The 11,405-nt window shown below is 30.5% G+C and overlaps 2 protein-coding genes across 2 annotated transcripts; one reads left to right on the top strand and one right to left on the bottom strand.

The window, feature by feature from the left end:
* Nucleotides 1–3,758: 3,758 nt before the first annotated feature.
* Cul1 (cullin 1) lies at nucleotides 3,759–7,238 on the bottom strand. The gene is made up of 2 exons (XM_015514152.2): nucleotides 5,438–7,238; nucleotides 3,759–5,081 (listed from the first exon to the last, which is right to left on the bottom strand). The coding sequence occupies exons 1-2, from the start codon at nucleotides 6,788–6,790 to the stop codon at nucleotides 4,107–4,109; spliced, it is 2,328 nt and encodes a 775-aa protein (XP_015369638.2). The 5' UTR covers nucleotides 6,791–7,238; the 3' UTR covers nucleotides 3,759–4,106.
* Nucleotides 7,239–7,374: 136 nt separating this feature from the next.
* Nucleotides 7,375–11,212, top strand: LOC107165750 (uncharacterized). Its single transcript, XM_015514129.2, has 12 exons — nucleotides 7,375–7,695; nucleotides 8,152–8,333; nucleotides 8,476–8,656; nucleotides 8,711–8,896; nucleotides 8,996–9,153; nucleotides 9,212–9,371; nucleotides 9,430–9,498; nucleotides 10,118–10,261; nucleotides 10,329–10,536; nucleotides 10,611–10,768; nucleotides 10,834–10,904; nucleotides 10,980–11,212. The coding sequence occupies exons 1-12, from the start codon at nucleotides 7,576–7,578 to the stop codon at nucleotides 11,068–11,070; spliced, it is 1,728 nt and encodes a 575-aa protein (XP_015369615.2). The 5' UTR covers nucleotides 7,375–7,575; the 3' UTR covers nucleotides 11,071–11,212.
* Nucleotides 11,213–11,405: the final 193 nt, after the last annotated feature.

The following is an 11,405-nucleotide window of genomic DNA, read 5'->3' as shown; positions in this document are numbered from 1 at the left end:
ATCGGGCAATCCATTTTTTTTGCTAAGCTCAACACCTAATCCGACTATTATCTCAGTGTTACGCCTCTGCCTTATGCGTGTGCCACGAGTGGTCTCATTTACAGATATTGTGTTGCAGTTCATTATCGTACCCACCTCTGCAGAACGGTCCTGCCGGTTATGCCGTTTTCCAAATCATGTATTAGTTAGGTTATAGCTATGAGGAAAAACAACAGTGCCCACACAGAGCCAGCAGGTGATGCTATGTAACGACACCTAATCACGACTCCTGCTGTTCAACCTTTTTCAATATTCTCCGTACAAGAGTGTGAGTGTGTCTTTATTTTGTCAACCTGTCCTATTGATCCTACTATATGCTATTTTATGTATCCTTTGTGCTTTTGAATTTAATTCTCTACAACTGAAGCTAGTTTATAAAAAAAAACTAACCAACCATGTAGAAAGGTTAATAAGAGGTGGTCTGTAACAACTATTTACCATTTCTCTCTTCCTCTTCAAAATTAAATTATGATAAAATGCCTAAGAGGTTGTCTAGAGAATAATCTTACTTTTAAATTTTATGAGAGGGCAATTCATACAAATTGTTAAACTAATAGAGCTACACGTGTTCTGCTGAGCGTAGAATTTGTTGTGTTACGCACCTGTAAGACGGAGACAACACAGCGGATGCGGGTAACATGTGTTCTGAATTCAGTATAATCGATTTTGCGTTATAAGCTAAAATATATTAAAGTGAATTGGCCTCGTATCAAATTTAATTAAATACTGTAAATATAAATGCAGATATTATAGTATTCTTACCTTTAAGTTTTATCATACCTAATTTCGCATTTTGATATTAAATAGCTAACAACACGCAATTTATGCAAATTAACATAAATTTGCCACGTCTTGTACGCTTGTAGCCTGGCTTAAGACGTAGTCACGGAGGCAACACGTCATGCGGGTGTGGCGTTCTGTTAAATCTATAAATAATAATTGCTCAATTTGTATGCGAACTTGTAATAATTCCACCGTAATTTCTTAAACTTTAAACAAAATTAACAAAATTATATATTATCTATATGAACTTATAACTAAGTACCTATCTATATCTATGGAAATCGACACCCAAATATTTTCATACATATATATTTGATAAAGTAGGTATAGATAATTATAATATTGTCTCATGTCTATTTGGTGCAGCCTTGTATAGTGATAGACTCGTAGCCGATAGGTATTTGATTTCGGTCCATCCGTAAATAATATCAATAATAAAGCTACATCATTGACTGATAAACCAAAAATATTAATTAATATCATTTAATATTTATATCATAATATAGATACCAACTAATTTAGATGGATTATACAGTATATTATATAAATATATTGCAGTCCTTAAAATATCCAAATTTCTATACTACACACATAGTCCTCAAATCTAAATTATACATAGTACCTATCAATTAATAATAATATGTATTTACAATAAATTATTTTATTTAAATAAAGTAGAACATCTATTTAACAAATTTAAAGGTTCTTTGAAAAAATTTGTGAAATAGAATTTTTGTTGAAAAAGTTTTTTTATATAAAACTTATTTTAAATGTACAAAATGCATGAAAATAATAATACATAATATCAGTAAATAAATAAAAAATAAATTTAAATTACCTATATGAAGTATGTAAATTATAGTTTTTTTTTTATTATTATTCTTTGTGGTCGAAGAACTTACTGATATCCTGTATTAATATTTTTATTTTAAAATTGTATAGAATATTATTATAAAGGTTTAATGTGAATAACACACTTTTAAATTTCGTACTACACACAATTTTAGGGACTGATATATTGGTATACGCAATAAGTAGGTACTAAGAACCTATTTTTTTATACATCTTTACAACATTATTGTATTATAAATTTATAAATGGATACCATGATTACTCCTGGATTGTGATTACACAATAAATGGGTGAGTAATGGGCAATGGATGAATACTATTGAACGGTTTTTTGATTATTTATACCTACCCAAAAAGCCGTTTATTGTTTTTATAATTATTATTTATTTGTTTGTAATTACCCAACAGATTTCACTCGGGGCAAGATTAAAATTTAAACGGCCAAGTTAGCAATTATTATATTTTGGTGTACCTATTACGGGTACATATTATATTCTAACATGTAGTAATATAGCATACCTACTACATTATTCATTCCCATGAGTGGGTGGAATCTGCAATAGCTCCATTGCCACCATTTTCCTTAAACCACATAATTTGAAGATCTTCCATGCGTCAATTTTATAATATTCCTTACAAAAAATAATTATTTTATTGCATACCACACTGGGGGAGAAGAACTGCGAATTTCACCTACAAAGCTTATAATTTCGATACTTTTTACCTAGGTAACTAATAGTAATTGTACGGCTAAACGGCTTGATTTTTCTATAATCACGTAGGTATATAAATATAATTTTAGACAGGTAATCAGGAATGGAATAGTACAAAACGTTTTTTAAGTTTTTTGTCGAATGAAATTATCGGGATTGACGGGATCTTTCAAGTGCATCTAGTGATGATGAAAGTATGACACCTGTATACAATGTAAAATGTTAATTTATGAACGCAATCGGAAGTACCTAAGAAAAAAAATTACCAATAATTATAACATAAGACACACTTTCAAAACTAATAACTATTAAAAATATGCGATTCTGATAACCAGATGCACTGCTATTGCGTGACAATGAAAAAAGTTTGGTCGACAAACATTTTAGTTTTTCATTAAATACTGTGACAAAACACATTTAACTACGAATTAGAAATATCCATTAACTATTATTTTATTCTTTGACTTTTGGGTAGAATACCAGTTAATAGCGCAGTTGAGATGCACATTGCACACACGAAGCACATAATTCCTGGAACAATTAGATCAAATTATCACGGGCCGTCACCAAATCCTGCTTTTGCTTTTTAAAATAAATTACCGTGAAGGACCTAGTCTGCAAATGACCACAAATTTGCACCTTTAAATAATCACCCGCCAAATTAAGCAGTACTCCGTGAGTCGGGTGAAATTTCCAAATTTATTTTCAATACACGTGAGTAAAACCGAGTTTGTGTATAGATATTCGTTTAGATCACACATCAGGATGTGGACGCTCGACCTCGTCGGTTTAAAAAAATATATCTACCTGCCGCATGCCAACGCACCCGTAACCCGGAAATAATAAGCCCATAATTAATTTTAATAATGATAATATATTGATATCCTTGTTTATCGAGTTATAATTTATGTTTTAATATTATATTACTTGACCGCTATTGTTTTACAGTAATTTTCCTCCTCCGATTACACGCCGGAAAGTCGCCGAGGACGACGAAATATTAGTCGTAGTCCCGTGTGGACAGACCGCGTGCAGCCACCAGCGACGCACCAACTTCGTCTCGAACCTGTATATATAATGAGAATGCCGATGAGATGCGGCGGCGAATATACCGAGGAAAATGGGAGAGCGCAACTGTGTGCCAATTCTGACCAACGAATATATTAGAATATAATATACGTTGAGTGCTAAAATACAATAATTCGAAAGCCACCAAACGATTCGGAACTGGACGTGTGCGGCGTGGCGTTAAGAAAAATCCAAACACTTTCACCTCTTATCCCCCACCACACCTCCTCATTTTATTCGATATACGAAAAAAACGATGGTCACCGAAATCCTCACACCACCAGTCAAAAATTCAATAACACAATTTCATTGTTTAAGTATGAATTTAATGTTTATCTAGAATAGAAAAAAGAAAAACCATATTTTTATGTACATGGACGCTTACGTACATATACACATAATTTTACATGCACACATGAACACACACATATTTACATATTTAATATATTGACATAATTTGACATATTTGACATTTCTGTGGAACCTTTATAAATTGGTAAATCACATTATAATAATGAATGGGTTATCGATCAATTAGGTCAAATCATCTTCAAAGAATGTTTTATTTTACACTTAAGAATAAAAAAATATTAGTAAAATACGCAACATAATACAAAATATTTGTAAATAGAAATTTTAAACGAATTGTCACTTAAGCCAAGTAACTATACGAATCTTTCTGTCCCTCAGTTCTCTCTAGGTACTCTTTTTCGATCAGGATGTCTATACACTTTTTGATGACGTTGACTCTAGGCTTAAATCTCGATGACAGTTGTGTTAATACCTCGGCCGTCAGCTGTTGGTGCTTCATGACTTTGCGCATTTTCATGATCCTCACAATAGCAGCTTGTATCAGCATTTTCCTATCTTCTTCGATATGCTTGTGTGTACTCTCTTGTTCTAATTTTATTTCTTGTTTCATTGGGACGTTGATGTTCACACGCAACTTCTTGTTCTTGTATCCGAGGAAAAGCTTTACATGGGAATTACCTTCCACATTTGCCTCGTCTTCATTACATGTCAAGAGTTTTGCTTTCAACAATATCTGCACAACCTGTATCAAATAGTCGGTCTTCAGCTGTGTTGATTCTGACAGTTGGTTAACTGTCCAAGACTCTTGTAGGTTGAATTGCAACAAAACGGCCATTTGAAAAGTGGATGCTTGTAACGTATACCGATTTTTAAAACAGTTAGTAACCAATTCACCTTTGGACATATTATACAACCAGTTGAGTTTACGACCTGAATGCTGGGCACTATAGAATTGGGTAAATCGTTGAACGGAACGTTCCAATTCAGACGGCAGTGAAAATGTAAGAAGATACTGGAAGGGCCATGAACCCGACGATAAGACTTGTATGCTAAAGTCAATATCATGAGGCATATTTGAGTTAGATACGTGCTTTCTAAAAGCTTCGTTAAGATCTTTAGAAACCCCAATGTCTTGGAACATACGTTGAAGTTTTGAAGTATACTCAAACCCACAGGCTTGTTTCAGTTTAGATATCATTGACGCTTCAGCATCGTCACTGGCAGACATGTGTTGAACGAGTCGTTTGGCAAGCATTTTGCTGTAGAACTTTTGGAACACATCTTTATCTTCAATGTATTTAAACATAATCATTACCTATATTAACAAATGGATAAAATGGATAAGTTATAACATTTTAAATCAACAATCATAGTAATAGTCATATACGTATGTATAGTATCTCTCTATGACAAGAGTAAATAGTAAATTTAAGCACTAGATTCTTACTACAGTTTATTTATTTATAGAACAAATTTTTTTAAACAAAAGTGAGAAGTAAAAAATCTTTGTTTAAACACAGTTTATATTCTCCTTTACAAATTATAAATAAAATATTAAATTAACTGTAGAAATAATCTGATAAATACCAATATTTACTAAATTACACATGTATGAGGCAGTAACAACACATTTGAGTACCAACAAACCCTTAAATAACCATTTGTACTCACTTGGTTTAATGTATCTTCAAGTTCAGCTTCTTCTGGATTCTTACTAGATTTTTTCAACAACAAATCACAAAATTTGGCCAACATCTCTGGACTTTTAGAACTTGAGTTGTATTGTCTTGTGACTAAGTTGTTATTAATGAATCCTCCACAGGCTTTGTCCAAAGCAGCAACAAATCCCGAATCATTATTAAATGATACAGCAACTAGTGCATTGTATTTTTTATGTACATTTAGGATAACACTGACATAGGTTTTTGGGTCATTAAAAGCCATTTCCCCACATTTTTCAATAGCAGTTTGACCCTGTGCCAATATATGACATTCTAATATATTTTTTAACTCGCCAAGACCATCTTGTATACGTGAGACTAACTGGTACATACGACCGAGATCATCATTCTTTTCAAAATTTAATAAATTTTGAAATTCAGCATGGAAAATTTCCATGTGTTTTCTAATCAGCACTCTTTCACAAGTATCTGCGAGACCAACCAATGTGGTTTCATGTAGATAATCCCGCACTCGTTTTTGTTCTTCTTGTAAACGTTGCTCTGCTTTTTTCATATACTCTGTTACTGTATTATTGGACAAAAATTGATCACTCTCTTTAATATAAAAACATTTAGTTTCTTCTAAAAATGTCTTTTCAAAAGATTCTTTATAAATTGTCAAACTTTGACCTTTAAGAGTTGGCTCTTCTTCGTTTAAGCCAAGCTCAACATAACAATTTATTACACCACTAACCAGACGTGTGTTAATTGATTCACCATTTCGTTCACGTTCAATCAGTTTTAGGACAGCATTTGTAACACGTTTATGTAATTGTTGAAACAAGCAATCCCGCCATGCTACTAATGCAAGTTGATATATTTCATAAATACCTTTACGGCCTTCCTCGCATTCCCTACGTACCCAATGTCGATTAAGATATGAACAAACACCATTCAATACTTTTGAACTAAACCGGTAGTCTTCCCACTCACGGGTATAAAAAGACAGTACATCTTCGTCCATGAAATTAGCACCACGGCTGATCAAGTCCACCAGGTAGTGCCTCAAGAACTCCTTAATCCTACGGTATAATTCTAAGCCCACTAACTGAGCACCACCGACCTGTGCTGTGGATGTCGATGATGACTTTTTTGAACGACTACCCGTTACAGGTGCACTTTTATTGGGATTTAAATGTACGCTGGTACAGTAATTGTAAACATGAGTATAGAGCTCCATGTACCTGGGCTTGGGCATCGACTGGCGGTTGTACACATGCTCAATTCCGTTCTTCAAATCTCCCCATATGGTGTCAAGATCATAGATTTGTTTCGACGACATACCGTCGCGCCGATTTGACATAATAGTTAACACAGATTCTTGTTTTTGACACTACCGTACGTTACTAAAAACAACAAATATACTTTTTTGTAATTTCGTCACTAACGAACACAATGTACAAAGAATTTTAATTTACACAAAGAGTAATTTAATATTTATACAAAAAATATTACAAAATATTACCTAGTTATTAGTTAAGTTACTACACGAACAATGGATTCGCGGATAATGTGATAGGAAAAAGTTTTTTTTTTGGAGAAACTGATGTAGTCATTTACAAGGAAACTATAAATCGTATCGTGCCCAAAGAGGTCTGAGATACATTCCACTGCACCGTTGTTGACTGTGAGTAGAAGCAATTAAGAAACGTTTCCTCTGGAAAATCAAAGATCAAACACTCGACATCACGGCATATTTTCAGAACTAGGAAAATTAAGTAGGTCACTGGTCACTGTTTATTACGATTTTCTTGAGATTTGAGTAAAAAACAATGCCGTCCAAAAAACCTTTTAGGATATTTTGCACGAATGGTGAACTATACAATTGTTAACTGATAACAAAAAACACAACCATTCGAATGATGATAATTGATAATAAATTCAAATGTTATTTAAATGTTCAACGAACGGTGTCAACAACAACGAACTGACATAACATAAAGCTTAATTATTAACATTATTAACTGTTAACTATTAATTTATGTGACAGTGTCTTCGATCTCCTCAGAATTTGTTATGTGATTTTTTTAACAGTTACCGTCTACATAGTATCGTTTTTTCAAACGGTAATGTCGACGGAACGTTAAGATGAAAGGACAAATATATTCTAAATTAAAAAACGTTTATGTGAAAGATTCATGGCACAACGAAAATGTTGCTCTAGACATTGTCATTACGGTGGAACAAATTTTTCAAAACAATGAAAAAGTAAGGATGTAAGGCACCCAGTGAGCTGGTGACAAAACAGTTTAATTTTTCGTAATACTTGCAGACCAGTTGAATTTATTTATAAATGTTTGTGCATAACACCAGTAGATGCACTTTGTACAAATTACTGCTTACAGTAGATAGTTGTTTGCAGTGTAATTTTCGTTAACTGCAATGGATAATACTATTACACTTATTATATTTACTACATAACAAATTAAAATTATGTTTACATTTCCATTAAAACTAATCAAGTTTTCTTTCTAGAGAATTGGAATTTTATTTAGTTCTTATATTCTGAAGTATAATTTGATTGATCGTACAAAATATAATTTTAATTTTATTTAAATTAAATATAATTATGTTGAACTAAGATTCCTAACATTTACTTAGTTTTTTAATTTTGAAACCACTGTTGTAAAAAAATAAAAATATTTATGTGTCCAACACTTTCAGACTATATTTATATCTGCTTCTGATGAAAATGATCCACTTTTCTACATCACGTCAAATGTTACCGAAGAGAGCTTTAGAACTATCAAAGAGTCACAAGACTTAGTTGTCAGCTTTGATGGTTTTCCAAATCAAATAATACAACTTTTAAATAACTCAGATGCAACTGGCAATGATTGTCCTAAGTAAGAAGTTTTTACATTTTTAATAATCGTATATATTATTATTCAAATATGTTATACTATCCTAGACTATTGTCTTCTAAAATACATATTTGTTTTGTCATAAAAATAAACTAACAATTTCTTTCTTTTGTTCATTCATTAGATTTAAACTGTTAATTCAAGATGAATGCATGGGAAATAAAATGTATAAAGGCCCAAAGTATGTATTGAAAATAATTGAACTAAATGAATTTAAGAACCTCTGTCATTTGGCCATTGAAATGTCTAAAGCATCTGATTCTGATGTAGCAAAAAATATATGTAAAAAAATGACATCAATTAAAGTAAATTAACTTTTTATTTAATTAGAGTAAGGAACTAATTAATTTTTATCTTAGAATGTAATTGAATTAAAAGATAAAGAAACTGATAACTTGAAACGAGAACTCTTAAAACTCCATAATGAATTAGCAAACAAAAATAATGAGTTGGAAAAATTTCAATCATCTATGAACCATGAAAAAATTAATCTAACTGCCAAACAAGAACAAGTTATAGACCAATGGAAAGAAAAATATGAAAAAGTAATTTCATAATTAATTACTTATTAAATAAAGTTTTTGTGTTTTTTTTAAAAATATTTTGTTTATATTTAGTTAAATATGTTTTGTTCATTGAATTAGCTGGATGCTGAACGAATGAAACAACTGCGTGAAATGCACGAAGAAATGATTGCACAACAAGAAAGACTAAGTACTTCTCTTCAGGCGACTATTAAATCTCAAAATAAAGAAATTCAAAGTCTTTTAACTCAATCAGAAAATAAATCTGAACAGATAAGGTAAATTTATATTTATAAATAATAATAAATAATATCAAAAGGATATCATTTATTTTAGTGAAATGTCAATTCGCATAAAAACGTTGGAATCCAAAAATAAGACTTTAATTGAAGAAACTACATCCCTAATAAATAGTAATGATAACTTAATATCAGACAGAGATATTAAGAAAAAAATCATTGAAAGAATGCAAAATCATATCTTATCTTTAGAAAATGTTAGTATTTAGTCTAAGTAACATTGTACATTAAAACTAATTTTGAATGATTTTTCAGGAAATTAAACAAAACACAAAGTTACTTCAGAAACAAAATAATTATTATGATATATCTAACAAGCTTCAAGTAAGTAACATGTTTATTTTGTTTTGCATAATACATACAAATAGAAATTAATGGGTTAAATTGTTTAAAAAATCTAAGTTTTTAAATTTTAAACAAACGTTTAACGGAAAATTGACATGACATTATAACGATGATATTATATTATTACCTTATCTTAAAGGATTTTAATAAATTTAAGTATTATATATGAAAAGTATTATATAAAGAGAATAAACTTATAAGGCTGTTCTAAAAACGTCTTGTAATAAGTGGCTCAACCTCAGGCTTTTTTATGGTCGCAAAGATTACTTCTTTAACCCACACAGAATTGGGGTAATCCTTGATTTTTTTTAAATATATACATTGTTTTGAACTATTATCCACTATTAGTCACTGAATGAAACCAATTCTTTTATAGCAAAGTGGAGATGTGCAGAAGAACAAATACTGTTCAGCCCACGGGATAGAGTATAATGTCATAATTGTTTGATTGAAATATTATTATTTATATTTTATTTTAATCTTTGACTTAAGGGGGATTAAATATATTTATATACATTTTTCTTTAACTTGAAATTATGTTTTAAAAACGTGTATCTATGATATTATATATTAATAGACATATTGTATAATTTTTTAGGAACAGCTAACAATTGTTTTAAAAGAAAATGAAGACCTAAAGAAACACAATGAAGTAAACATGAAATCAATGTACGATGAATTGAAACAAGCAAATAAAATAATCAAAAAATTACATGATTCCAATCAGGAACAGACACAGAAGGTTTTTAAATTTTTCATCAATGCAATCGAGTAACAATTTTTATACTATATAAAAATTATGATTTTAGCTTATATTAAGCAAAGACATTGCTTTGAAACAAAAAGAGGATATTCATATGTATCAGAGTGAAAATGAAAAGTTGTCTAAATCTCTTGAAGAAAAAACTTCCTGTATTGAAAATCTTAATATTCAATTACTGGAAACCAAAAGTCGGCTCACAGTCGTGGAACAGAACTTAAAAGAAAAAGAAGAGCGTTTGGCCAGCAACGACAAGGGTAAATTTATTTTTTAAACTTTAAATTATTATAATTTTTGAGGGAAACAAAATGCATTGCAATTTTTTTTTTAGTAATTCATTGGTTAAACAGCAAATTGAACAACTGTGAGATTGTAGCCAAAACATCTAGTAACTGTGGTGTGTTATCTGAAACAACTGATGTAACAAAAAACACTAATGTCAAAAGCGTAGAAAAATTTTCAACTTCGACTCCAGCCACTACTGAAACGGTATAATTATTAGAATAGAGTGTAATGTTGAAAAATTCTTATCTGTATGTACTTTATTTTTTTAGGACAATAATAAGCCTAAACCATCCTCCAATGGTCGGAAATTGAGCTCGAAACCTTTGAGTTCTAATATCAGGTAATTATTTCAATAATATTGATCAATTGAAATCCTTCTTATTAATGATTATTGATTTTTTGTTTGACTTTTTAGTGAAACATTGTCAAATAACACAAAGAGAAGTGCACCGATTCGACGTGTTATGTATGGACCACTCAGTTCTGCTCCTTACTTTGCAGCATGAGTTAGTGATTTTTAAGATTTTAATGTTGAATTATTTTTTATAAATTTATACTTTTTTACTAAAATATGTGTAACAATATTATTCTATGATACTTTATACCAAAAATTTGGTTGTCAATATATTTTATACTATTTATTTACAATGGTGTTTGTTGTTTGTATATAAAAAAACAATTATTATACAGTTGACTTACAATAATATTGTCGACATAGATATATTATATCCTATTTTTGAACAAACCTATTCTCTAAACTAAGAAAAAAAACAATCATTTCAAACAAAAATTTGGATATTATCTTGATAAAATATGTCACTGTTTTTTAGCCAGTAGATAA

The sequence above is a fragment of the Diuraphis noxia genome, unplaced genomic scaffold, assembly GCF_037042655.1.
Source record: "Diuraphis noxia isolate RWA-SAM2 unplaced genomic scaffold, SU_Dnox_SAM2 contig0005, whole genome shotgun sequence".
NCBI classification, from domain to species: Eukaryota; Metazoa; Arthropoda; class Insecta; order Hemiptera; family Aphididae; genus Diuraphis; species Diuraphis noxia.
Note: the sequence above shows the minus strand (reverse complement) of the source record. Positions and strands in the feature narration are given on the sequence as shown.

Coding starts and splice junctions, on each gene's coding strand:
- Cul1 (XM_015514152.2), bottom strand. CDS start 6,790: ATGTCAAATCGGCGCGACGGTATGTCGTCGAAACAAATCTATGATCTT. Junction 5,082..5,437: donor TTGAAGATACATTAAACCAA/GTGAGTACAAAT, acceptor TTGTTAATATAG/GTAATGATTATGTTTAAATA.
- LOC107165750 (XM_015514129.2), top strand. CDS start 7,576: ATGAAAGGACAAATATATTCTAAATTAAAAAACGTTTATGTGAAAGAT. Junction 9,154..9,211: donor AATAAATCTGAACAGATAAG/GTAAATTTATAT, acceptor CATTTATTTTAG/TGAAATGTCAATTCGCATAA. Junction 10,537..10,610: donor TTTGGCCAGCAACGACAAGG/GTAAATTTATTT, acceptor TTTTTTTTTTAG/TAATTCATTGGTTAAACAGC.